Genomic DNA, 25,237 nt, shown 5'->3' on the forward strand with positions numbered 1-25,237 from the left:
GGGTCGAAAACTCGCGACTAGGTAGTCTACCAATCGCCTTCCCTCACGCAAGGTATCGTCGTAACCTTCCGAGTTCCGCGCGCCTGCCATGAACTTTCCTGATGACATCCGATCATGGACAAATCTTAATCACACTGAGCATCTGAAATACGAGTGCGAGTGCTGGTGATGGCTAGAGCCCCATGGTATATCCCAGGGGAGCCTGCCTCAGCCAACGATGACCGCAATAGCACAGTCGATGTCTTGTACCCGCCCAAGTCCATTCTCGTATCGTATTTTCTATTGTGTATATGGCTGTACATTAAGTTCGTGTGGCAAGATATATCGACAAAAGCACTCTGGGATCTTTAGGAAGCTGACGAGCGGATTTCTCTCGTCATAAAGGGTGTTAAGAACATTACAGTAGATTCGGAGGTTGCCACCTGGCCTTGCAAACCCTGGCTGTGTTTCTATCAAGGTGAGGCTGTGACGCTGTGTAAGTTTTGGACGGAGTATTTGGATCTTTGGAGCCGCTGTTGTCTCCATCGACTGGGTCAGGGCGGGCCGTCTGGGTACCTTGCTTCCCGAAGATGGGTTTTTCATCGTCATCGTATGCGTATTCAAGCCGCGAATCAAGTAATGCACAATACAGCTGCTTACTGAATGACAGTGTGGGATCCTCCGTGCCGTTGATGCCTGCTTGTATGCTTGTCTAGTACGGTAGACAGTAGCATACTCTCTCTCGCTGGCTGAATTTCCTTGTGCTACCTACTAGGTCTCTTTCGGCGCCAGCATGTACTAAGTCTCAGCTGGGTTCTCGCAACTTTGCCTTTTGCTAGAGTAGGCTGACAGTCCATAGGCCATGCGATTCTCAGCACAAAATTCGGATGCCGTAACTTTTCGCCGTCAGGTCTTTATATAGAACATCTGGGGACTGTTCCGTATGTTGTAGGAGCGTTATCGGACATGGAATCGGAGGTTGTTCGGGGTTGACTCCTAATACCATGTGCTTAGTCAGACAACCCCCCCCCCCCCCACACGGGGTTTTTGACTCGGGAGGCCTGTGCTGCCCTCAGCGGAGACCCCAGGAGGTTGGAGCCGTTGGAGGTGAGCCGGCTGCAGCTGGCAACACGCCAATGCCGAGGCAGACTTCCCCAAGCCGAAGCTGGGGATGGGCGGGCCCCGACTATAGCCCAGTCCAGGGACCATTGGATAGCTTAACCGTAGCTTGTCAACACGGAGATCACGATATGGCCTCACATACCTACTCCTGCTGATACCCCCGACATCAATTGACTGTGTACTTGTCTGTGGCCATCTCTCCTTTTGGTTCCCTACCGACTTTCATAACTTCCTATCCCTCCCTCTGTGCGATGTGCATCTGAATTGCTCTACACCCATCGCCGTACACAAAGCAGGATGACGACCTCGGAACTCGCGCCGCCGTCCCAGGCGAGAAGAAACAGGAGAGCACGAAGACGTAGGCAAGACAAGCCAGCCATATCAGCCAGGCTGATCCTCGACGACCACAATGTAAGGGGAGACGTGGGCATTATATCCGAGGACCTGTTCGCAGACCTCTTCCCCCACCTCCGCGACGGTAAGCATGCGCCCATTGCAACCAATCTCGCATGTACAACTGCTGACCCTATCGATGCGCAGAACTCTCTCACGAAGATGGTTCCGAAGACGTACACCATGTTGCTATCGCTCCTTGGGAACCGAGCCCTACCGCGACCGAAACCGCCTGGACCGTAGTGCCTGTCGTCAAATCGTCGGCTCTGAAGCCCTCGACTGTCCAGTTCTCGCCCTCGTCCTTGTCACTGCAGAGCTTCGCCACAATACTCCAACAAGTCGCGCCATCGAAACTCTCGAGCAACAGCCGCAGCGGTATCGAAATCCAAATACTCGACGTAGTCACCCTCTCGCTTGATACTGTATATGTGAGCCTGGAGAGCGAGTTGACGAGGCGCTTGGAGCAGGGCGAAGGCACCTTTTATCGCGATCACCCGAGCAATGGGAATGGCAAAGGTCCCACAGACTCCGATGCTCCCGAAGGCCGTCTGATCTCGGCCTTGCGTGTCGCACTGGGGAGCCTGAAGGTCTTGCACTCTGGCGACCTCTTCCCTTTGCCGCTCCCACCGCACCCGGTCACCCATATCCCCCCAAACCCGGGCAAGATTATGCTCTGCGAGCCTGTCAGCCAGGGTATCTTGTCCGAGAGCACCAAGATCATCTTGATGCGAGGACGAGTACATACGAAGCGCGGCCAAGTCGCTCCTTCCATCCCCCCGAACCGAAGCCTGAACGGCGTTCCCGAGGATGAGGAGGATGATACGGCCAACGACCAGTTCTACTCGGCTGCCGAAGACCGGTACAAGACCGACGCTGCGAACACGGAGGTAGACTCCGTGACCGAGACAGAGGAATCGGAACTCTCCGGCATCGATCAAGATGACGACCTCTCCGATGATTCCATGGACGACATGATCTCTCTGCAGGCTCCAACGCTGCCTACCACCGCGGCAAGTGGCGTGTCCACAATGCAGCCAGGGACTCCGATGACCCTTGGGAGAGGGCGAAAGACTAATGGAATTGCCACCCCCGCTTCTGTGTTTTCCAACTTCACTGCGACTACGGCGCGTCCAGACCGGCCCCGAGGTCGACTTTTCAAGGCTCAGGGGCTGATTCGTACCATTCCCGTGGACCTTCTTCATCCCAAACCGGCGCCGGAGGACGATGACGAAGCTAGAATATTCGTAGACATATCTTCTTTGTCCAAGATCGGCTGCTTCTCAGGGGACTGGGTCCGTGTCGAGGCTGCTGAAGAACCCCCCACGAACGGTTTCGGTGCGTTTGGCCTAGGCAGCTTCACATCACTCGAGCCTGTTGAGTCCAATTGGAGGCCTGTAAGAGTGTACGGTCTGCCAGAGGGGTACACTCAGCGTCCAGTAACGCGCATACCAAGCGCAAAGCACGGCGAACGTAGGCTGTCGTTCTTCGAGTCTCAGCTTCAGAAACCCAGTAGTCCGGCAGCATACATTTCTCCAATCTTGTTGGCAAACCTCGATGAGCCCTCATATCTCAGACTAGCACCCATCAAACGAGGAACGTACCAAGGAAAGGGCACTCTTCCGAAATTTACCAGCGCATCGCGCCCTCCCTATGCACGCGATATCACGATACAGCATGTTCGCTCTCCCGTGACCGCGGAACGAGCCTACCAGTCGGCGGTTCTGGGTGGTCTTAAGCGTTACTTTGCCCAGAAGATTCGACTTGTACGGACTGGCGATCTCATCGCCGTACCGATCGACACACAGTTGGGTAAAGCTCTTCAAGAGCAGCCCAGCGGAAGCAATGGATCGGAAGTTGACGACGTGATGGCCTTGTCGAAAGAAGGATCGTCGAGGTACGATCAAGTAGCATGGTTCAAGGTTGGGCATATTCAGTTCGCAAAGTCCGATGCCGACAACGACCAGTCCGAGGAGTTGTGGGGAGGGGTCGCTTGCATCGACAGCTCGTCTGTCGCGATGCACGGCTCTGGATTCGCCACGCATCGCCTCCCCGCAACCAAGTCCAACACCTGGCCATACTACCTGGGTGTGAAGAGATTGCCGTCAAAAGCGCCAAGTGCTTCATCACTGACGTTTCCCGAACAAGATCAGCGTTACATTTCACCTCTCCGGCGGCGTCTGCGGGAATTGCTTGCAGCAGCTACCAGTCCCAGGGCTGTTCATCTGAAGATGCCACCTGTTGCGATCCTGGTAACTGCCACTCACCGCAACATTGGAAAAGCGGCTATCGCATCGGACGCTTGTTCAGACATTGGCCTGCACACGTACTCGATCGACGCCTATGATATTCTCAGTGAAGCTGGGACTAGCGGCAGTGACGTAAAGACAGAGGGTCTCCTGCGAACCAGAGCTGAGAGAGCAATGAGCTGCGGCCCAGAAACCACAGCCTTGCTGATCCGGCATGTTGAGGCTCTGACGGCTGAGCGCTTGGTTTCAACGATGAAGGAGATTCTTCAAGACACAAGGGTCTTGATTGCAACAACCAGTGACGTCGACAAGGTGCCGGATGGAGTTCGCGGACTATTTAGTCACGAACTCGAGATGGGAGCCCCTGACGAAGCTGAGCGTGAAGGTATCTTGAGAGCCATCATCGAAGACCGGGGCATCAACCTGGACCCTGAGGTCGACCTCAATGGCATCGCCTTGAAGACCGCGGCGCTGGTGGCAGGTGACCTTGTAGACGTGGTTGACCGGGCACTCATCGCACAGCGGCTGAGACTGGAGCAAATTTCTTCAAAAACAGAAACTGGGGGCCAGACCGTGACGGTTCGAGACCTTCAGGTTGCTGGCGGACCGATGGCACGTTGCGTCACCAAGAGCGACTTTGAAGTTGCGGTCGAAGCCGCACGAAAGAACTTTGCAGGCGCCATCGGCGCGCCCAAGATTCCGAACGTCACATGGGACGACGTCGGTGGTCTGACCAATGTCAAGGACGCAGTGACGGAAACCATTCAGCTGCCCCTCGAGAGGCCCGAACTCTTCGCCAAGGGCATGAAGAAGAGGTCAGGTATCCTGTTCTATGGACCTCCCGGTACCGGAAAGACCCTGTTGGCGAAGGCTATTGCAACGGAGTACAGCTTGAACTTCTTCAGTGTCAAGGGTCCCGAGCTGCTCAACATGTACATTGGTGAGTCGGAAGCCAACGTCAGACGTGTGTTCCAACGTGCCAGAGATGCCCGCCCTTGTGTTGTCTTTTTCGACGAGTTGGATTCGGTGGCGCCAAAGCGTGGAAACCAGGGAGACAGTGGTGGTGTAATGGACCGCATCGTTTCCCAACTCCTCGCCGAATTGGACGGCATGTCGGGAGGCGACGATACCAGTGGCGGCGTCTTCGTCATTGGCGCCACGAACAGACCTGATCTGCTCGACGCCGCTCTTCTCCGTCCGGGACGTTTCGACAAGATGCTCTATCTCGGCGTGTCAGATACTCATGACAAGCAGCGTACGATCCTCGAGGCTCTCACCCGAAAGTAAGATCACCCACCCCTTCCTCCACGAAGATACCCATCTTGCGTATGTTGTATACTGACACTTTCCCCCTAGATTCACCCTCCACCCAGCAGTGTCTCTGCAAGCCGTTGCGGACCGCCTGCCCTTCACCTACACGGGAGCCGACTTTTACGCATTGTGCAGTGACGCGATGCTCAAGGCGGTCACGCGGCAAGCCGCGGCTGTTGACGCAAAGATCCGCGAGATTAACGCCGAGAGGCCGCAGGGACCCATCTCGACGGCCTACTTTTTTGATCACCACGCCACGCCCGAGGACATTGCCGTGATGGTCACCGAGGAGGACTTTATGAATGCGCATAACGAGCTCGTGCCGAGTGTCAGTGCCGGCGAGCTGGCGCATTACGAGAGTGTGAGGGCTAGCTTCGAGGGGTCGCCGGAAAAGCAGCAGCAGCCACAGCAACGGCCCGCTCCTGCTGCTGTCTCGTCGGCTGGGGGCAACAGGGCTGTTTCTGCGTCCTCGATTGTTTCGAGGGCTAGTTCTAAGGGGAAGGGGAAGGCGACTGCGGCCGCGTCGTCCAAGGGGAAAGGGAAGGCCTTGGCGCTAGATAGTGATGATGATGAGTACGGGTCCGAAGATGATGGCACTGTTACGAATGGCAAGGGAAAGGGCAAGGGCAAGGCCGTTGCTACATTTCAGGATGGAACGGCTAGTGATGATGAGGGATTGTACTAAGTTTTAAGGAAAGAGAGCAGAAAACAAATCAAGGGCTGTCGATATACCGACACAGCATCTTTGAAATGTATACTTGGAATATTTGTAAGGGGTACTTTGTTTCCAACGGGGAGAGTCATTGCGGAGATTGGAGTAATGATGCGGTATACATAGCATATGGTATATATTTCTGTAATTCTACATGATCATGCTGGAACATTTGTACAGGAGCCTCCTTCCTCTCTTCATGGGCTCACGATCCATCCTCCTCTCCTACACGAGGGCATTTCAGGCACACCCCTCTTCACCGTGCAAGAGCAAACGCCTCGGGACTTTAGCTGATGCGCTCCGCCTCCTCCATGAGCTTCTCGACACTAAACCGCTCATCCCCCAACCGGAACCACTCCAACAGCTTTCTCCTCTCCTCGGCCCTCTCCTTGCCCTCCGCCTCGCCATAGAACCGCTGCAGACACAGCACGAGCCACTGCGCGTGCGCCGTCTTGACCCCGCGGTCCTCGAGGCACTTGCCCTGCATCAGCACGAGGCCCCTGTCGGCCGCGAGGTCGGTGTGGTGCGTGATGGTCGTGTGCGGCTGGGCGAACTCGCCGCGCGCCTTGAACTCGGCGAGCTGCGTGAACATGACTGTCGCGGTGCGCGAGGCGGCGTCAAAGACCCATTGCAGGAAGTGGATCTCGGCGCCCTGGGACTCGTGCGGGACGGGGAGGATGAACTGCGGGTTCTGGCGGGCGAGGGATTCCATCTGCGCGTAGGTCGCTGCCGGGATCACGGCGCAGAGCGAGGACGGGTCCGAGGCGTGGCGGAGGCGCCAGATGGCTGTGAGTTCCTTGTCCGGCAGCTCGCGCGCCTTGGGGAGGTCGAGAATCTCGTCGAGGGGTTTGACGCCGTTGCCCGAGGAGGATCCGGGAATCGGGGCCTTGTCTTTCGTCTGTGTCTGGGCTTCTCCCGTCTCGCTCGTTGTTGTAGTAGCCGTCGTCGGTATCGCCGCGGGCGCGGGCTCGTCGTTGAGGAGGTGTTCGAGGCCCGGCACGGAGAGGGCGTCCTTCTTCTTCTGCTCCTGGATCTTGTCGGCGTAGGCGGCCTTGAGCTCGTCAATGTTGGAGACGCCCTCCTGCTGGGCCTTCTTCTCGAGCTTGGCGCGGTACTTTTCGACGACGGCGCGAGGTTGTTGAGTCGTGGCGAGGAAGCGGGCGTCGTGGACCTGGGCCCAGCGGCGTTGGTTTGAGGCGCGGAAGGCGCGTTGGGAGGTGGTGACCAGGTGCCGTAGGGCTGGGATCCGACAGGAGGCCATCGTTTGTGTATGTATGTTGTGCGTAGGAGCGCGGACGTCGCAATTGGGTCTGTAGCCCTCGAGAGGGTTCGTATGCGATTCGTATGTGTACGGCGATCAAGGGCCGTGGGTGGTTTGGGTGAGGAGTGATGTTGATATGATGGTGGTGATGTCGATTGAGGACCGGATGGCAATAATTTTTACTGGGGTGGATGTCACTTGAAGATGCAGCGTCTTCGATTCCAGAGCTCTTGTGGGTCCCCGGATGGTGGGGCCGACTTTCGGCGCAGCTAGCCCGTGGTCGGCATTTTAGCTGCGCCGGGCGGGAACTCTGAATGAAGTACGGAGCTCTTGGTGATTGAGAAGATAATGATTTCTTTATCGAATGGTCTTAGCATGGTGTGTAAAAGTGAGATCAGCCTCCTTCTGTTTCGATTTGGTCTCTCGCGCACGCACCTTGAGTAATTCGCCCTGAGTAAACCGCCGCATGGTTACATTATGTTCTCCATCTTGTATCCATCCCCGTCTCTTCCCACCCCGAATCTCTTCGGTGTTACGAGAGATGTGGGCTCGGCTGGCTTCGCAGCTCAGATCCAAGTTACGAGGATACTTTCACAATAGTTTTCCCAATACTTTCCAGTCATCCGCGCTGGTTCGTCTCCCGACAGAAACAGTTTTCGTTCCATCTCAAACCATCACAACAGCTATCACCCCTTCCCACTCCATCTAATGCTCAGGACCACCAAGATCCCCAGCCTAATGGAAAAATCCTTCGCGACACTTGGCTTGAGAAAGCCCAACGGAAGCTAGGGCGAAGAGCGTCACGCGCGGCCTGTTAATGCTGTTCATATTTGCAACAGTACAACGTTGACCATGGAGCGTCAGGCTCGTTCATGCCTATCCCAAGTTTCACCCCGCCTCAATTCTCATGGTCTCACTGGGAATCCCGTGAAACCAAAATGTTCTGTTGATTTTAAAGTAAAATCATCAATCCGGCTCCCACAAGCTACCTGGTTCTTCGTTGCAGAATTACACATCATAAGATACCTACGCAGACATCGATGCCTCCCACTGCCGGCTACACCAGAAAGAATCAAAAGGGCTAACACCTGATTGGTAGATACAAGAACGTATACGAAAATGACAGGCGCCTGTCGGAAACAGCCCATACTTGCCAATCTAGTCCAACGGGTTGAGTGAGTACCTCCACAGAGTTGGGATATAAAGTGTACGGGACTTGCAAAACGACGATTCGGAGTAACTTTCCAGGACCTGGAGCACATCAGCCTACCTACCTCGGGATGTTTGCGTCTCCAGGCAGGTTTCGAGCTTCGCCTCCCTTCTGCAATAATGGACCAAGGTCCATACACGGCAATCTCACATAGGAGAAGCGCACTCGCCGTCGCGGGCTATCCTCAGTGCAGACTCGACATCAGCATCGCTCCCAGACGAGCGATGAATGAGACGAGTCTCCTCGTTCAAGACTCGTTCAAGCACTAAAAGAGCTGAACCTCAATCACGAAATAAGGACCGTCATCCGAAAGCGCCTACCATTCCAACCCCGAAACATGAAGCTGCATAGAAACGAGGATGCATGCTTGGGACACAGAATGCGGGGGAAAGCGCCGTTACTTACCCCATGCTTCCCCCCCCCCCCTAATCCGGGGTAGCAAGGCCGCTAGGATGCAAATGGCGTCCGGTTGGAGTGGTGGTGATGATGGACCAAGTCACCTACCAGGATTGGTCCAACCCCGACCGAACACCTGTTACCTGCTCGTTCTAGACCACACACGCGCAGCCATGCATGACGCGCAAACGAGTATGGCTCCCGTCCATCCCGTCCATCCGGGGTCGGTTTCGACGTGGTGACGCTTGTCAAAACGCGCGGGGAGAGGGGAAAAACCAGGCCAGGGGGGGTTTTCCATTCTCCTTTAGTGTAAGGACGATCCGACATCCGGCAGTTCGTTCCCTTGCCCCCTCTCATCTCATCTCATCTCTATTCTGACTACATATCACCTTCTGTTCGTGCACGCTATATGATGACAGTTCGTCAGTATCAAGTGTGTTTTCAGTCTTTCAAAGGTTCATGTTGATGTTGTACAGGAACTATGGACAGAAAACAACGAAAATATGAAAACAAGTCCAGGAGTGGACTGCAGGTAAGTTGGTCAGTCGCTCGAAAACCAAGTTCGAGGAGAAGGGGGGCGTCAAGTGGCCACCACTTTCTCTCGAACAGACTCTTTCCTCCTCTCTATCTATCGGTACGCCGATTCCGCGTGGATATCTCTCTCTTTCTCATCTCCCAAGTCTAAGTCTCTCCTCTTCGTCTTTTTGTCCCTCTTCTTTGCTCTATTGTTTTTTTTTTCACCCTTCCCTTCAGTCAGTCACTCAAAACATGATTAAGCGACTGCTTTTAGTCCTGCCAAGTGGGCTTGAAGGTCCAGCGCTCCTCGGCGCCCTGGGCAAAGGGAACACCGAGCTCAAACAGCTTGACAATGACGTTGGAGAAGTCCTTGAAGAAGGCCTCGTTGTCCTTGGCGTACACCTCGACCTGCTTCTTGAAAGCCTTGTCCTGGATCAAGGCGTAGTCGGCGGGAAGCATCATCAGGGACTTGGTGCCCTTGTCCTCGTACTGCGCGGGTCAAAATTGTTAGCACATTCGTCTCTCCTTGTTATGGTTTCCATTCCCCGCCAAGTCGACGAGAGCGCCAAGATGGTAAAGAATGGGGAGAGAGTTGGCTTACCTGAGCGGGACCATTCCACTTCTTCCACTGCCACTTCTCGTTCAGGAGAAGCTTGTAGTAGTCGTTGGTCAGGACGGTAGGGGAGAAAGTCCAAGGGCCGTCGAAGCCGGAGCGGTCAACGTGGCAGCGGCCGAGGGCGTGGGCGCCGGAGAGGGCGACAATCTCCTGGTCGTTGAAGCCCATGCGGTAGAAGATGTCACGGAGGTGCTTCTCGCGCTGGGAGGCGTCGGGGAGACGGCCATCAGGGGTGCAGGCGGCAGCCTCGCCATCCTTGCGGCCGGGGCGGTAGGGGATGACAGGGCCCTGCATCTCCTGGATGGCGGCGACGCCGCCGAGGATCCAGAGGTCGGAGTAAGTGATCCAGGGGAATTGCTCTGCGAGAGAACGTTAGCGAGTGTTCGTTCCATTGGCATCCAATGCAGAAGGCGTTGCGCTTCGCTTCCAGATCGTCCTTCGAACTGCGACTCATTTGGAGGGAGAGGTTTCACTTACCCTTGACGGGCTGAAGGAAGTCACGGGCAGCCTTCAGGCCAGCGTTGGCGCCGTGGTCAGACTCGGGGGCGAAGCGCATGGTAGCACCGTTGCTGCCGCCAGTACCAGTCTCCTTGTCAAAGGTACCGCTGGCGTGCCACGCGAGACGAACGAGAACGGGGCCGTAGCTGCCGTCGTCGTAGTCGTCCTTCTCCTCGAGGCGGTCGGCAATGACCTTGTACACCTTCTCGTAGTCGGCCTTTGTGGGGTTGACGACCTTGGGGACGGAGCCGGCGGAGACGCCGCCCTCCTTGGTGAAGAGGTAGGCGCCGCCGGCGCCGGCGACGGCCAGGCCGGAGAGCCAGATCCAGGTGGAGCTGCCGGACTTGCTGGCGGGCTCGGAGGAGTAGAGGCGGCGGCCCTGCTGGCGGAAGGCCTGGCGGGGGGCGGCAGCGGCGAAGGAGGTTCTGGTGGAGGTTCTCAGCGCCGCGCGGGCGAACTGTCTTGTGGAAGCGGCCATCTGCGCGAGTTCAAACGTCAGATTGGGGGTTGTTTCTTGTGGGAGTGTGCGGTGTGTGTCTGCTGAGAGACACAGGCATATCGGGTAATCTCGGTTTGAGATAAGGCAGCAGGGCAGAAGCTCGACGGCAAAGGGAACTGTGTAGGAGAGCTCTGACGGGAGTCTGAAGAGTACTAACCTTGGTGGAAGCTTTGATGAGGTGGTTATGGAGTTCCAGATAGAATCAACAACGCGATTGAAGTAAATGGAAGAAGGGAAGGAGGCTTTCGAAGGAGGGGGGGGAACGAAGTGGAAGGGGAGACTGGCGGCGCGGCCCTTTGAATATAAATCTCGAATGTTCGTTGCCCCGGGGGCGTTTGAGAAATACCAATGTACCCTGCACCGGCACCAGCCTGCCTTTGACACTAACAAGAGGTAGAGTCAGTTTCCACGGTCCATTGCCCATCGGGAAGGGGGGGGTCAAGAACCGAGGGAGGGGGGACCTTTGGCAACCGTGAACCTGTGAAATGAGAAATTGGGAACTTCTGAGTGGTCAGAAGCAGGAGCTCCAGCGTCGACTGGGGTGTTACGGGTATCCATCTTTTTCTTCCATGGGCTTGCGTCGGGGGTCTGCTTGCAAGGGTCGATGGACGTGGACGGACGGTGGGACCGCCTCGCCATGTGGATATTCCAAGTTTGCTAGGCTTGTGTTCAAAGTCTTCTGCTCCCATTTACGTTTGCTAGGCCTTCGTTCGCGGTGGAGCCCGCTTTTGCGGCTGTTTGGTGTCCGTCCGTATTTGTGGCATTTATTTTTCTTCGCTTTTCTTACGGGCACATGTAGGTTACGGGCAGTAAAACGTAAAACGGTGGAAGATGTGCGCGTGGTGGTTGCTGCGCTAGCAAACCAGAGCCCGATATCGACTTTTCGAAACGTACCGGTCCCCGATACCGCCCGCCGTATCTTGCAAAATGACACGGGCTTTTGAGCTAAGGTACGCCGCACGGGATGATATCAGTCTACGCTGACACATGCCACATGGCTTCTAAACCTTTTCCGTCCTTATTTTGCTTCAGTCTTACCTTGCCTTACTATGTCGTTCTGACTCCTGATACGTAATCGGCTGAACTCCCTAACCGAGCATCTCCGAGAGATGATTTCATAAGCATTGAACAAAAATCCAAACACAAAGTATCAATGTCTTCACTTCATGTCGTAGGTAACCTCGTTGATATGTCTCGCCTCCCAAAATAACGACAGTTATCCCTCGGCTAGCAGGCCGAACGTTCCCCGCTGACTGTACCACGCACGTCTGTCCTTTCATCTTGCAGTATTTGTAATTAATTGCCCGCCGTACCCAGTTTCCCCATCGCATCCGTTGACTCAGAAAGCCAAGCCCACCTCACCCCAAGGGCCCAAAACGGCCCCAGGTCCAGGACGGCGACGCATGGTAAGATCATAAAATTGGGCTCGCCGCTCGGGGAGCCGGGGAGGGAAAAGACGACACAGGCACGCATCCCCAGCGGATCTGAGAGTCGCCCCGAGATAAGCTACCTACACTACCGAACAAATTCTCATGAACGCTATCAGTGTACGGAGTACTTTTGCACCCAATTTTCTACGACTCGAAACATGGGCAACGTGCTTCGTGACTTCACAACAACGCTGACTCGTCAGCAGCTATTCCTCGCCTCACCAACGTTGTTTCTCGGGATTTGCTCATGCTCAGTCGGGAACAACGACGGCCTTATTGTACTGCCGTAAACCTTCATCCCGGGCTTACAACACGTGGGCTGAACTGGGTTGCACCGCATTATCACGGCGCGCAATGCTCGCTCTCTCGCTCTCGGTTGTTCGGCGTTTTGCTTACTGTCACGCTTTAAGGAACTGAAAGGACCCTTTTATGACGACAAGAAGCATACCGTTGTCGCCATATTCCCACCGGCTACCTCCTCCGGTACCATCCCCACCCTCCACTTCCCACGGGTTCGGATGCTCCCTCTCCAACCTCACGCCATCATACGGATTCCTACCCGAACTCACAATACCATCCAGTGAGGCACTTGCTTTACCATCTCTCTCTTCAACCAAAACCATTGAATTCGAGGAAATTGTACAACACTTGGGGTGCATGTGTCCCGGGGCTCATTAGCCACTTTCCCTCCATGACCCCTTTGGTCCCCTTTTTTCTTTCCTCAACGGCGCCGTTGCAAAAAAGAAAAAAAAAAAGAAAACGGTCCTCTCCATCCCAGAACCGTTTCCTCGGGAAACGTAGCCCAGCTCCGTCCCTGATAGGGCGGAAAATCTGAACCCTTTCCTTAGCCCCTTCATTACAACACCATCTAAAATGGGCAAAAACTTCCTTGTGCAGACTCACTAGTCACTACTCCGTAAGGTACTGTGTAAAGTGCCAACTCAATTCGCATACCCCTGTTCGTGCTTGGTAATTAGCCCCTTCTTCACCTGCATTATCTAGGGACTCTCTGTTTCTCTAACTTATGCTTTTTGCCCGATGCCGGCGACACGGGACAGACCCGGGCTCCAAAACTGCGATTCTTATGCGTACGTCAACGCGTCTTTCATATGCATTCACCAGTGACATCACTGCATCCAGCCGTTGCTCTTGACAATCCTTATACAGCCCGAGGTGTGCGTTCTATCCGAACCTTCGAGGCCGGCGACGTTCCGTACCCCTACCATTCTTAGTTATGGAACTTCGGCGACCACCGGTTTCCATCGGCGGTGCTCACCGTAGTTAAACGCCGGCAACTTACCGGTACCTGCTGCCGGCCACCGGCATCATTATGGCTTAGTGCGCGTATACCGGGACCCCTCCGTCGCTGGTCAACGGCGATCGTATAAGTCACGAAAACAAGGACGCTGCATTCCTTAACAATGTTCATTTGATGAGCTATTATTTCTGCTGTGATGATGCGTTTCGTAGTGCTCAAGAGCTACAACATCGACCTGCTTGGCGCCTTCAGCGAACCCTCCCCCCCCCCCCCCCCCCCCCCCCCCCCCCCCCCCCCCTCTCCCCCCCCCCCCCCCCCCCCCTCGCCCCCTCCCCCCCCCCACCCCCACCACTCTTCCGCCCCCGCCCCCCCCCCCCCTCCTTCCCCCCCCCCCCTCGGCCCCCCCCCCCCCCCCCCCCCCCCCCCCCCCCCGACAGTCATGGTCTATCCGTTTGGGCCGTCGCCGGTCTCTATGTAGACCACCTTCATAACACTGGATACAATACAATTTCCCCGCAGCCGGCCATCCGCACATCATCTGTCGTCAAATCGACTCATATAGTACAAGAAAATTGAGTGGTAAAAATACCCAAGGGACAGGGAACTCCTGTACGTTGAAGCAACACCACGATGCATGGTTTCATGTCCGCCTAGTTGAATGGCGCTGTGGCCTGTCCCTCGAGGTCTGGTTCGCCCTGGAGCTCGTAGTATCTCAGATACCTGGCTTCGGCTCGGTATCTTGTTACCTCGTCCAACTCAGGCACAGCAGCTCCGTTTTCTTTTCCGCCAACCTCGTTCTTGGCCAGCAGTGAGATCGAGCCCGGCCTATCAGATTTTGTTAGCATCCGACTCGATTGAGGCAATGGTACAAGGCTTCGCATACCCAAAGATCTCCCGGTCAATGGCAAGGAACTGCTTCATCGCGTCCTTACCGCCCCGCTGCTGTAAGTATGATAGGTAAATCTGATACAGCTCTTTCTTTGTCGAGGCGGACAAACGGCTCTTGCTCCGGAGTTCGTCAAAGATCTGCTTGATGCGGTCGCCGTGCTGATCCTCCAGCTCCGTGCTTGTCGCCTGCTGAAGCTCGAACTCGAGCCACTTGTCCCAAAAGACACGGCTGTCGGCGTACCACTGTACGTTCTTGAGGAAGACGTTGCGAGCTTCTTCCACTGAGCCCTTGACCCTCCATAAGAACAAGGCCCACTCGGTCACCAGAGCTGCCTTGGTAAAGATATCCACTTGAGGCGAATCGATCTGCGCCTTGAAAACCTCAATCGCGGCGTCCAGCCCGCTCTGTCGACGCTGGAGGTGAGCCCATGAGGTGATGGCCTCAATACAGTCGGGCAACTTCATGAGGATGGACTCATGAATGTCGCGAGCTATGTCGATACGTCCACAGCTTTCCTCAAAGTAGGCAAACTGCAGCCTGATGCCGGGCCGACTGATGGGTACAAACATAGTGGCGGCTCTCTGGTAGATGATTCTGACCTCTTCCTCCTTGCCCTCTTGTGCAGACATCCAGCGGGCGTAGCGGAACCAGAATTCGTCGTAGAAGGCGCATGTCACCAAGCATCGCTCATAAAGAAAGACGATGCGGGTAGTGTTTCCCTCGGACTCTTCAAAATCAAGGTACTTGCGCCAGTTGGTGAGCTGCGAGCTCTCAAGCTCGGTAACATGGAAGTAAGGGCGCTTCATTTCGGATTCGTAGGTCCATCGCTTGTTGGTCTCGGACTGCGTCTGGGTAAAGTACTCATAGTACATGGCGTCAATCTTGGTGCGCACGTCGCGTTCAACCTCGAGCTCCGTTCGCTGCGCACCGGCATACTGGGCACTCTCAGCCTCCACCTCGGCCTGGAATCTCTGCAGCGTCTCAGCCGGAACCAGCTCGGTGACGGGGCGGCTGTGGGAGAGCTGGCGGAATCGTTCAAAGTAACGAGCATACTGGTGCATCGGAATGTGGATGACTCGAGACAGGATGGCGAAGATTTTGTCTTGGGCCTCCTGTCGCTCCTCGTACTCTATGTACTTATCCCAGAACGGATGTGCGAGGAAGTCAAGGCCGACACAGGTTGCGCCGCGTTCAAAGAGCCTGGAGCGAATGGTCAGTACACAGCCAAGGGCGCAGGGACAGGGGATGAAGAGGGGGATGGGAGGCGTGCTATACAGGAGGGGGTATCAAGTGAAATCAACTAGCGAATCCAAGCCCAAAGTAAGGCATTCCAATGAGAGCGATGTGGTGGTGGTGGTGTGAATGCGACGTGGAGCGGACAACGGATCAGTCATCGTCAAGTGGAAATCAGCAGAGCCTGGTAACTACTAGCGTGAGAGGGCATCCCAACAATGGGGCTGCTGTTGGCATTTCTCACCGACGGATACTTGAAAGGCAAATGGATGGAGTCCATGTATGGCTCGATCGATGCGCCGAGCGGCCGGTGAGGCATGCTGTGGTGATGGTGATGTTAAGGGGGAAGGAAAGCCGGCCATCAACTACTTACTCTCTGACGAGGTGTGGGACGTGTGTGGTCTCCATTTTGAAGGAGCAGTAGTCGGTCCACAAGTCGACAGAATTGGTGATGCTGGCGCATCCTCGCTCGTAGACCTAGAGAGAAGCGCAACGTCAGTCGCGGCCGGGAGCCAAGGGATGCAATGCGATGCGATGCGACGCGATGCGACACGAAACCGACTAACCATCTCTGCTGACTCGGGTCCAGCAATGTTGAACTCGAGGTCCGCGTACTTCTTCCAGTAGCCAAAGAGCAGAGGGAATTTGAGGAGGAAGCGATCGTAGGCATCTCGAAGAGTAGCAAGGGCCTGGGGGCTGGAGTTGCGGTTCAGGCCGCCCTCCAGACCCTCGCAGGCGCGAACCAGCTTCTCCCAAGTTTCGAAGTTATCGGGATCAACTTCCTGTGGGCGCGTATTCAGATTAGCATCTTTTTCGATTGATTTTGATATCAGGTGCGACATAGTTGGTGTCGCAGTTCACGTACCACATCGGCCTGGAGCTTCTTGATCTCGGCGCTCTCCTCCTCGGAGCTCCCAAAGTGGTCGTAATCAGACATGACGGGCGGAGATTTCAGATAACGAACGGCGGAATGACTGAGTTTCCAGGAAAAAGTCGGCGAGGCGCGGGACTGCGAAGGGCTGCAGCAGGGAGCAGGAAGGGATTGTAGATGGTGGAGTGAGGGCGCCGCGGATCTCGAGGCTGTTTGGTGGCCGTTGCAATCGTGGGTGACCGGGTCGAGCTTCGAGGTCGCGGATGGAAGGGGGGCTGGAAATTTTATGAACGGGCATTAAAGGTACGGATTGCCCGCAGGCAGGCAAGTATCTCTGCATGCAATTGGGGGAAATGGGGCTGAGGCAGGGTAAATGGCCTTGGAGACCGGAGGGACTTGTCTTTTTGGCGCCATGGCACCCAGAAGTAATGTACCTTGACAGGTGAACCCTTGCTCTCCGTGCTTTATCAGTGACGCGCGGAAGCGAATCAGATCGGCCAACAGCCTGAAGAGATCAGGCGGTCGGCAGTCCACAACTGAGCCGCTTCCATCAGCTCTCCAGACTCTTGGAGTTTAGCCAGGCACGTCCCGACTCTACATATTTGCAGCAAAGTCTACCACTCCTTGTTCTGCATTCTGTTCTACATGGGTTGGTACACTGGATGGTATCATGGTGTATCTGCAATCTGTGTGTGCTTTGCCCGGATCGATTGAAGGCGGCATCATCCTATCATCTAAGCTTCTTGCCACTCTGCTTATATCGCATGGCACTTCCAGAATCTGATCTAGAATCCGGAACGGAGCCGACAAACCAGAGTGGAGCAGGTTGTATCCGTCGTCTGGTCGTTTACCCCCTAGGGCGGAAGTCGTGAGTTTTCCCAGGTGGCCATCTTCGGCGGGCTAACTTAGGTAAGCAACCGGCAGCCAGTGGATCCTATTTGACGTCCGATATTCATGAAAAACCTTTCCTTTCTCTTTTTCCTCTTTTTCACAATAAGGCTCGTGATGATTACCATACAATACATGATAGGAAGAGAATGACTGACCACCCAAGGTGGCAGCGTGATCTCAATTTACATATCTGAAGCCTGCTTTGCCTCAAAGCATTGACATTATTATTCTTTCTGGCGCCCGCAGGGCATTTCCCAAACCCCAGGGCTGGCATCCTTTCCGCGTCTCATCTTTACATCTTTTCCCCCCTTTCCGCTCGTTTCCCCCATAAGCATATTCTTGGTGTCGTATCTAATCAGACACATTGTTCCTACCCGTGATCAATCCTGAAGCGAAGAAAAGGGTTGTCCCCTGGCATTCGTCCCCCTATTATAGCTTATCACCTGCCTAAGTTGTGTTTTCTCCGAACTCGTACCTGATGGGTTGAGCGCACACGTCTCGTCATAGCAGGCGGCAGACCATCCAGCTGATTTTGGGATAGAAAAGACAGCATCGTAATCAGTCGCCAGCGCTGCGAGGGTTTCTACATAGTAGCAGTGCTCAGTTTCGACTGCAAGCATTCAGCAAACCTGAAAAATTCGGGTCCAATCCAGTGTGGTAGTCGTGACCAAAAATTGTTTCCGAGAGAAACGTCAGATAGTACCCTTCTTCAAATGTCAGGTCAAACACGCATGGACTGAATCCAAGTCCATAGTACTTTTTCAGCATGAAGGTGTACAGCTGGAGAGGAGGGTGTGGAGCACAGTCCTCCCACGCCTCCTCACCACCGAGAAACAAATACCGATCTCGCAGAGTTACCGCTATGTCGAAACCATGGCAAGCGAAGGGGTTGCCGTCCTGTGCACTCTCTGAGGATGAGGCCTGTAATTGAGTCGCTACCAGTCGAGTACGATGCATGTCCTCGATGTTGATAGGCATCGATACCTCTTCCAATTGAAACTCCCCAAACAGAACAACTGTCACTTTACGCGTGGGAGGCAGGTCAGAAGCAGTTGAGTTCTTGAACGGCGGCCTGCCATGGCGATGCTTTCCACCGGCGTTAAAGAACTGGGGTGAGTGATACTCGTGGGCATAGATGGAAGCCATCACCTCCCATGGTGCTTCGGCGGCACAGGCCGGGTCTGGGATAAGGGCGATGTCTTCTATCAAGTAACGAGCAATATGCCCGAATACCTGTTCTTGGCTGGCTGGTGTCATCTTGTGAACGTCGTACACCGGAAACTCTGCAATGTATGCCTGGCTGTCGTCCGAAAGACCTTGCCAATCTCCGCGAGCTTGCAGTGATCGAAGCTCCTCGAGAAAGCGTTTCCCAGCCCCGTCTGCGGCAGCTTTGATGAATAGCTCATTGTGGGACTTCCATAAGAAAGCGCCAGCGAGAAGGTTTTTGTATAGCACTCGATGGAATTTTTCTTGGAAATCGTGAAAACGTTGATCGAATACGGTGTCGTCTTTGGTACACCAGGTGACATCTTTGATCTCGGGGCATAATACACATGTATACCCGTGTTCCTCAAAGTGAAAGTACGCGTACTCCAGACACGCAGCCAGATGACAGAACGCAAGTAAGTCCGCCAACTCGGGCAAACGGCACTTTTGGTGAGAGGGCTCCAGCTCTTCGATATCATCATGCGTCATATTAGGTGGTAGCCGGCCGGCGTGGAAGGCTTCTTTGACTGTATTTGTGGCGCGCACCTACGCAGTTGAAGTGAGTGATGGCGAGGCCTGTCGACGTTTGGGGAAGCAGATACTTACGGCAACGACAGCATGTTCGTACGCGGGGATTGTTCGCGTGCCAATGCTATGGATGATGCTCGCGCCATGGTCCAACCACACTGCGTAAGTATACTGACAGGAGCTGGCAAGAGCGAACGCGTCATTGAAGCTGTCACAGCTGGCCAACACCCGGGCGATGATTTCTGGGGGGTATGAGGTGAACAATTCCATTGTCACGTGAATTAAGAAACTCAGGTAGCGGAAGAAGGAGAGGAAGGAGAGAAGCTGCAGGCAACAATAAGTAAACGCTTGCAAGTTGAGAGACAGGATAATCGACAGTGGAGGTCAAAGTACTCGAGGTACCTTAATAAGGCGGGTACTGATTCCCGACCTCACCTTGCCTACCTATACCTTACCCTACGTTACCCAGATACCTACTCTATAGTACCAACGGCGCGGGTCCACATTTATCATAGAAGCTCTCACCTCATCATTCTGAGAATCGAGCTGCATAGGTCGAGCCATCGCCAGCGTAAAATTGCAATTTATGACCATAAAGCTAGGGACAATTTGTCTGCGGGTGAGCATGATTATGAATACACTGCAAGATGACTCGACTGCTCTAACACTTCTCCATAGGGTGGACAGGGTTCATCGCATGTCTACGTAGTAGTTTAGCTTGCTGCTTTGTCTTTTGAGGGAACCTTGTACTGTTCCCAAGAGCTGCCTCATCCATGTTAAGGTACGGAGTAGCTGAAGTAGGTATTCGCAGAGTTGAGACAACACCAGACCATACCTATCCCTGCCTTGGAACAAGCACAAGCCGGCTGCTTCCTTCCAGGCTCCCAGATGGCGACAAGGCAAGGTGGCCCGTGAGGCTGAAACCACCTGGAAGGAAGCGAGCTGCCTCCTACTTGCCTGGCCAGTCGGAGCTTAAGGTAGGCGCTAAACGTACAGCGGTCCTATGCCCCTGGTTACCTCCGCCGGGACGGACGTCATTGTCGGGCTCCGTGTTGGCGACCCAAATTCCGCTATTGTCAGCCGCGACATTTTGCCAAACGCCATAAACCTTTGGGGGCTGTCAAGCCATACTACCTCAAGCTCCAACTTCGCATCAACAAAACGACGACATTCCGCACCGATAGTCCCCTTCTCGCACGTTAACATCATCGACCTTGACTTCACTGGCCCGCCGACGACGGCGCCCTTCGATGAACCACCGAACTCGTCCAAGCATGCCCTGCGACGCCTGTGCTTCCCCGAACCTGTCAGCAACACCTCCGAACGATCATGGATTACTCCAGCTCTGGGACTTGGCCTTCTCAGGTGCCGGCACCAGAAAAGTCTAGCCAGCTGTACATTCGGGACTACCCCCATCGCTCCATTGCAATAGTTTCGTCCTCCCATGCTCTCATATTTCGCTATAGCTCCTCGAGCGCCGGCGCAAACGGCTCCCTTACCTCCCTCGCATCCACCCGTTCACGACCCAATGGCGACCCTGCTGCGTCGAAATGCATGGTCGAGTTTACTCAGATCACAAAAAAGACGCTTGCCGAATACCGACCGCTGACCCCACGACCCATCTTTGGAACGTTGGGTTTGATTTCTGTCGAGGGCGACGTGTTCCTTTCCGTTGTGACACATGCCACAAGAGTCGCTACCCTTAGGCCGGGGGAGACCGTGGAACGGATTGCGAGCGTTGCATTCTTCTGCCTCAACAGAAGCGAGTGGGACGATGTTGTCTCTCTCGATCCTCTAGATTCCGAGGTCTCGGATGCCAACTCTGTGTATGGCCAGAACCTCAGAGGGCGGGAGCTTCAGGTGGAACATCCTTGTACGGACCTTCGGAAACTTCTGGGAAATGGAACATTCTACTACAGCACCGACTTCGATCTCACCAATAGGTTGCAAGATAGGTATGGTCGTGTCCAGTTCCGGCTATAATGCGTCGCTGACCATGTAGGACCGTGAATTCTTATACTTTTGACATTGACAACTTTGACGATTCCTTCCTGTGGAACTCGTACATGATCAGCCCATTGGTCCAGTTTAGGTCTCGACTGCAGCCCCAGGAGCGCGAAGCTTTGGATTCATCACGATTCCTCACATCTGCTATCCGTGGGTTCTGTCGGACAATGGCCATCCCCCAGACGAGTGCTCCTCTCAAAACGCGATCAACCGGGCTACCATCGTACCTGACCGTTGTATCAAGACTCTCTTGTCGCAGAGCAGGAACCCGGTTCAACTCCAGAGGTATTGACGATGACGGCAACGTGGCAAACTTTGTCGAGACAGAAACCATATACTGGAGCCCCGGCGGGACTCTCTTTTCCTATGCTCAAGTCAGAGGTTCAGTTCCACTATTTTGGGAACAGACTGCGGAGCTCATCCCTGGCAAGCAAAACATTACCGTTATCAGGTCCCCCGAGGGAGCCCAGCCGGCCTTCAATAAACACTTTGCGGACCTGGAGCAAGCCTACGGCGCCGTTCACGTGGTCAATCTTCTGAGTGAAGGCAAACCTGGCGAGGCGCAGCTCAGTCAGTTGTACCATCTCGGTGTAGAACATTGTCCATTAAGCCAGGTTGGGGAGCACGAGTCGCAAGACCATGCGCTGTTGAGAGAGACCCACTACGACTTCCACGCCGAGACGAAAGGCCCCGGAGGGTACGAGGCTGCGCGCCAGATCCGCAGATACATTGAGAACTCGATAGACGGCTTCGCCTACTACTTGGCGGAGCAGAATGAAGATCTAGGCGCTGAGGCCAACGACGGTCAAGGCTCAAGCCGTATGGTAGTGGTTCTCCAGCAAGAGGGCGTGTTCCGAACAAACTGTCTCGACTGTCTGGATAGGACAAACTTGATCCAGACCCTCATCTCTCAGATGGCTACAGAGGCTTTCCTGGGCCATCGAGGCGAGTACGCCACCTCGGATTTTTGGATGCGGCACTCAACCTTGTGGGCAGACAACGGAGACGCTCTTTCGAAGATCTACGCGGGAACTGGTGCACTCAAATCGTCCTTTACCCGTTCTGGAAAAATGTCCCTGGCTGGAGCTGTTGCAGACATGCGCAAATCTGTGCAGCGTCTCTATCACAATAATTTCACAGATTCGGCTAGGCAAACGACTATTGACCGGCTGCTGGGAAGGCTGGTCAACCAACTGCCCGTTCTTCTTTTCGACCCTATAAGTGATTACGTTTCTGGAGAATTAACAAAGAGAAGCGCTGAGTTCTCGTCCACACAGGACATAAGCATGTAAGAATTCTGTGCGCACCCTTGGCTCTCATGCTTACCCGCGTAGGTTGGTCGGTACTTTCAACCTTAACGGTCGTACTGAAGGCGTCGATAGCGATCTTGATGCATGGTTGTCTCCAGCAGAACTTGGCAATGTGCAGCCCGAAATAGTTGCTGTTGGATTCCAAGAGATTGTCGAGTTGAGCCCACAACAAATCATGAACAGCGACCCCTCAAGGAAACAACTTTGGGAAGCTGCAGTCAGAAGATGCCTCAATAAACGCGCCAAGTCGCTTGATGGAGAGAGATACGTATTGCTCCGGAGTGGACAACTCGTCGGCGCGGCATTATGCATTTTTGTCAAGGCATCGGCCTTGGCCAACATTAAGAATGTTGAGGGAAGCGTAAAGAAAACGGGGCTATCGGGAATGGCCGGCAACAAAGGAGCGGTTGCCATACGATTTGACTACGCGAATACCCATATCTGCTTCGTGACAGCCCATTTGGCTGCCGGATTTTCGAATTATGACGAGAGAAATAGAGATTACGCAACGATTCACCACGGGCTACGCTTTCAGCGAAACCGTGGGATCGATGATCACGGTAGCTATATTCATCCCGAAGGCCTATATCACCCATGAGCTTAGAGCTGACCTTGGAGCAGATGCCGTTGTTTGGCTGGGAGACTTCAACTACAGAATTGGCCTCAGTTCTGAGAACGCCCGCAGTCTAATCAAAAAGGGCGATCTAGAGACACTTTACGAGAACGATCAGGTGAGTAGATAATATCCGCCCGTGTTCCCCATCAACATGCTGACTTCTTGGTAGTTGAACCTTCAAATGATCGCAGGACTTGCGTTTCCCTTTTATTCAGAGGCCCGTATCAATTTCCTGCCTACATACAAGTTCGATCTTGGCACGGACAATTATGATACTTCGTACGTTCAAAAGGTCGATATATCTGAGAATGTAAAAACTGATCCCTCACAGCGAGAAAGCCCGTATCCCAGCCTGGACCGATCGCATTCTGCGCAAGGGTGGGAGCCTGCGTCAACTAGCGTACAACTCAGCTCCTCTCAAGTTCTCGGATCACCGGCCAGTGTACGCTCTATTCCAGTGCAACGTCAGTATTGTCGATGAAGCTTTCCGAGATCAAATCAGCAAAGAGCTATACCAACGGCGAAAGGCCGAAGTTGGAGACACGACGGCAAATCTGGACTCAGAGGAAACCGACGATGAGGATCTGATTGGCTATGAAGCCATCGAGCCTGGGCTGCCTCCTGCCAGCTCCGACCGCCAGAAATGGTGGTTGGAGAACAAGCAGCAGGCCAGAGTTGACATCAAGCAACCGACGGCTCCCGAGGGCCATGCCGCAATACTCAACCCTAACAGGGCGCCCAATCCTTTCACGCCGACTGGAGAGCCTGACTGGGTCAACGTACCCAGGTCAAGATTGTCGTCTTTCTCCAGCGTATCAACTTCGCCATACGAGCACGTTTCTGCGCCCAATGATCTATCGTCGTCGGCAACGAACCGGATAACCAGGAAGCTGCCTCCGCCTTTTGATCCGTCAGGCATGCCAGGAAAATTTAACGGCCTCAGCATCAAAGATGAAAAGTCGCAACGCGGAGAAACGCCTCCTCCGCCACCGCCGCCTAGAAGACAGACGGGAGCAAGCGCAGCAATCCAGCACCCACCACTGATACCCTCCAATAAATCGCGAAATACGACAACAACGCCTCCTCCTCCGCGACCGTCATCCGCCATTTCCCAGCTTTCGCAGGTGTCGTCACAATCCAAATCCAAACCGGCACCACCTGTGGCGAAGAAGCCGGCACACCTGGTTACAGCACCGGCTGCAGCATCTTCAGCTCTGAGTAGCAATGGGATGGGTCAGTATAGAGATGAGCCGGAAGAAAAACCACCACTGCCTGTCCGAGCCTCGACAGGCTTCACGAATCTGGGTGCGAGTAGGGAGGGCACTCTCCGTAAGCCAGTAGGTACGCCGGCTAAGCCTCCCAAGCGAGCGGGGACCATGACTATTGAGTCCGGGAGGCACACTCCGATGGCTGGGGCCGTCGCTCTACCGGGAATGAGGGCTGGTGAGGAACGACCAAAGCCAAAGATCCCGGCAAAGAAGAAGGCGCCGGTAGACTTGCTAGACTCACTGGGTGACGATGGACCCAGCGACATGGGAAGCTGGGAGACGTTGGTTCCCAGCTCTCAGAGATGACGGGATCGGTTCTCAAGTCTTTCATGACGAAGTTATGGACAAGCTAGCGGGTGATGCTAGAAGCAAAAACGGCGATACTGCCTTTGATGATTGATGTGAATAGGCAATAGCATTGAGCTGACTCGGGCGGGCTCACATTGCTACGGCGCTGTAGTGGATGATTAGACGGAGTGAAGCATACAAAAAGCAAATGTCAATCAAAATGGCTTGAAAACGCAATTACCGTGTTCCACGAACCCACTGGCGTTTTCCACTGTTTTACTCAGTATTGTTTGTCATAGAGCGGAGAGGTTACAATACCTCTTAGACTGAGAGGACCGCCTATGCCCCGCCTGGGAGGCTGGCTGTAAGTAATTCTAGAAGCCGGTTGGTATGAGTGAGCCGGGGAGTAGGTGGCGACGCCCGAACGCCAATCGGCTTCCATACCACAGCCACCCACATCACAACGCCATTCCAAGAAAATGTGTTCTTTCAGTTTTCACCTTGATCGCAAAGCGGCCTCACCGAATCTGGACGGATGGTCCCTGGAGTTCAGCACTGGCAGGGGGGAAGAGGAGAGCTGATACCCTTATTTTGTGTAACCCCCCAGTTCTATCCGTTGCATGGTCTCTCTCCCGCCCCGCTGCAAGTCGTCTGGGGGTTGTCTACCAACGATACATCCCTAC

The 25,237-nt window shown here is 54.5% G+C and overlaps 6 protein-coding genes across 6 annotated transcripts; 2 read left to right on the forward strand and 4 right to left on the reverse strand.

Annotated features, from left to right (window-relative positions):
- Positions 1 to 1,398: 1,398 nt before the first annotated feature.
- CABS01_04068 (peroxisomal biogenesis factor 6) lies at positions 1,399 to 5,736 on the forward strand (the record flags this gene model as incomplete). The annotated part of the gene is made up of 3 exons (XM_060537440.1): positions 1,399 to 1,579; positions 1,642 to 5,023; positions 5,097 to 5,736. The coding sequence occupies 3 exons, from the start codon at positions 1,399 to 1,401 to the stop codon at positions 5,734 to 5,736; spliced, it is 4,203 nt and encodes a 1,400-aa protein (XP_060390285.1).
- Positions 5,737 to 6,049: 313 nt separating this feature from the next.
- Positions 6,050 to 7,024, reverse strand: CABS01_04069 (ATP11 protein; the record flags this gene model as incomplete). The annotated part of the gene is made up of 1 exon (XM_060537441.1): positions 6,050 to 7,024. One exon carries the CDS (start codon positions 7,022 to 7,024, stop codon positions 6,050 to 6,052), a length of 975 nt encoding a protein of 324 aa, XP_060390286.1.
- A 2,392-nt stretch (positions 7,025 to 9,416) lies between these two features.
- On the reverse strand, positions 9,417 to 10,738 carry CABS01_04070 (peroxidase; the record flags this gene model as incomplete). Its single annotated transcript, XM_060537442.1, has 3 exons — positions 9,417 to 9,635; positions 9,748 to 10,121; positions 10,240 to 10,738. 3 exons carry the CDS (start codon positions 10,736 to 10,738, stop codon positions 9,417 to 9,419), a joined length of 1,092 nt encoding a protein of 363 aa, XP_060390287.1.
- A 3,359-nt stretch (positions 10,739 to 14,097) lies between these two features.
- CABS01_04071 (pre-mRNA-processing factor 39) lies at positions 14,098 to 16,506 on the reverse strand (the record flags this gene model as incomplete). Its single annotated transcript, XM_060537443.1, has 5 exons — positions 14,098 to 14,272; positions 14,331 to 15,536; positions 15,943 to 16,046; positions 16,136 to 16,351; positions 16,435 to 16,506. The coding sequence occupies 5 exons, from the start codon at positions 16,504 to 16,506 to the stop codon at positions 14,098 to 14,100; spliced, it is 1,773 nt and encodes a 590-aa protein (XP_060390288.1).
- Positions 16,507 to 17,931: 1,425 nt separating this feature from the next.
- Positions 17,932 to 19,335, reverse strand: CABS01_04072 (dihydrodipicolinate synthetase family protein; the record flags this gene model as incomplete). The annotated part of the gene is made up of 2 exons (XM_060537444.1): positions 17,932 to 19,083; positions 19,144 to 19,335. 2 exons carry the CDS (start codon positions 19,333 to 19,335, stop codon positions 17,932 to 17,934), a joined length of 1,344 nt encoding a protein of 447 aa, XP_060390289.1.
- A 1,059-nt stretch (positions 19,336 to 20,394) lies between these two features.
- On the forward strand, positions 20,395 to 24,572 carry CABS01_04073 (uncharacterized protein; the record flags this gene model as incomplete). Its single annotated transcript, XM_060537445.1, has 6 exons — positions 20,395 to 21,020; positions 21,068 to 22,360; positions 22,407 to 22,942; positions 23,004 to 23,113; positions 23,168 to 23,277; positions 23,330 to 24,572. 6 exons carry the CDS (start codon positions 20,395 to 20,397, stop codon positions 24,570 to 24,572), a joined length of 3,918 nt encoding a protein of 1,305 aa, XP_060390290.1.
- Positions 24,573 to 25,237: the final 665 nt, after the last annotated feature.

Source organism: Colletotrichum abscissum (genome assembly GCF_030869225.1).
Source record: "Colletotrichum abscissum strain IMI 504890 chromosome Unknown Scaffold_8.1, whole genome shotgun sequence".
Taxonomy (NCBI): domain Eukaryota; kingdom Fungi; phylum Ascomycota; class Sordariomycetes; order Glomerellales; family Glomerellaceae; genus Colletotrichum; species Colletotrichum abscissum.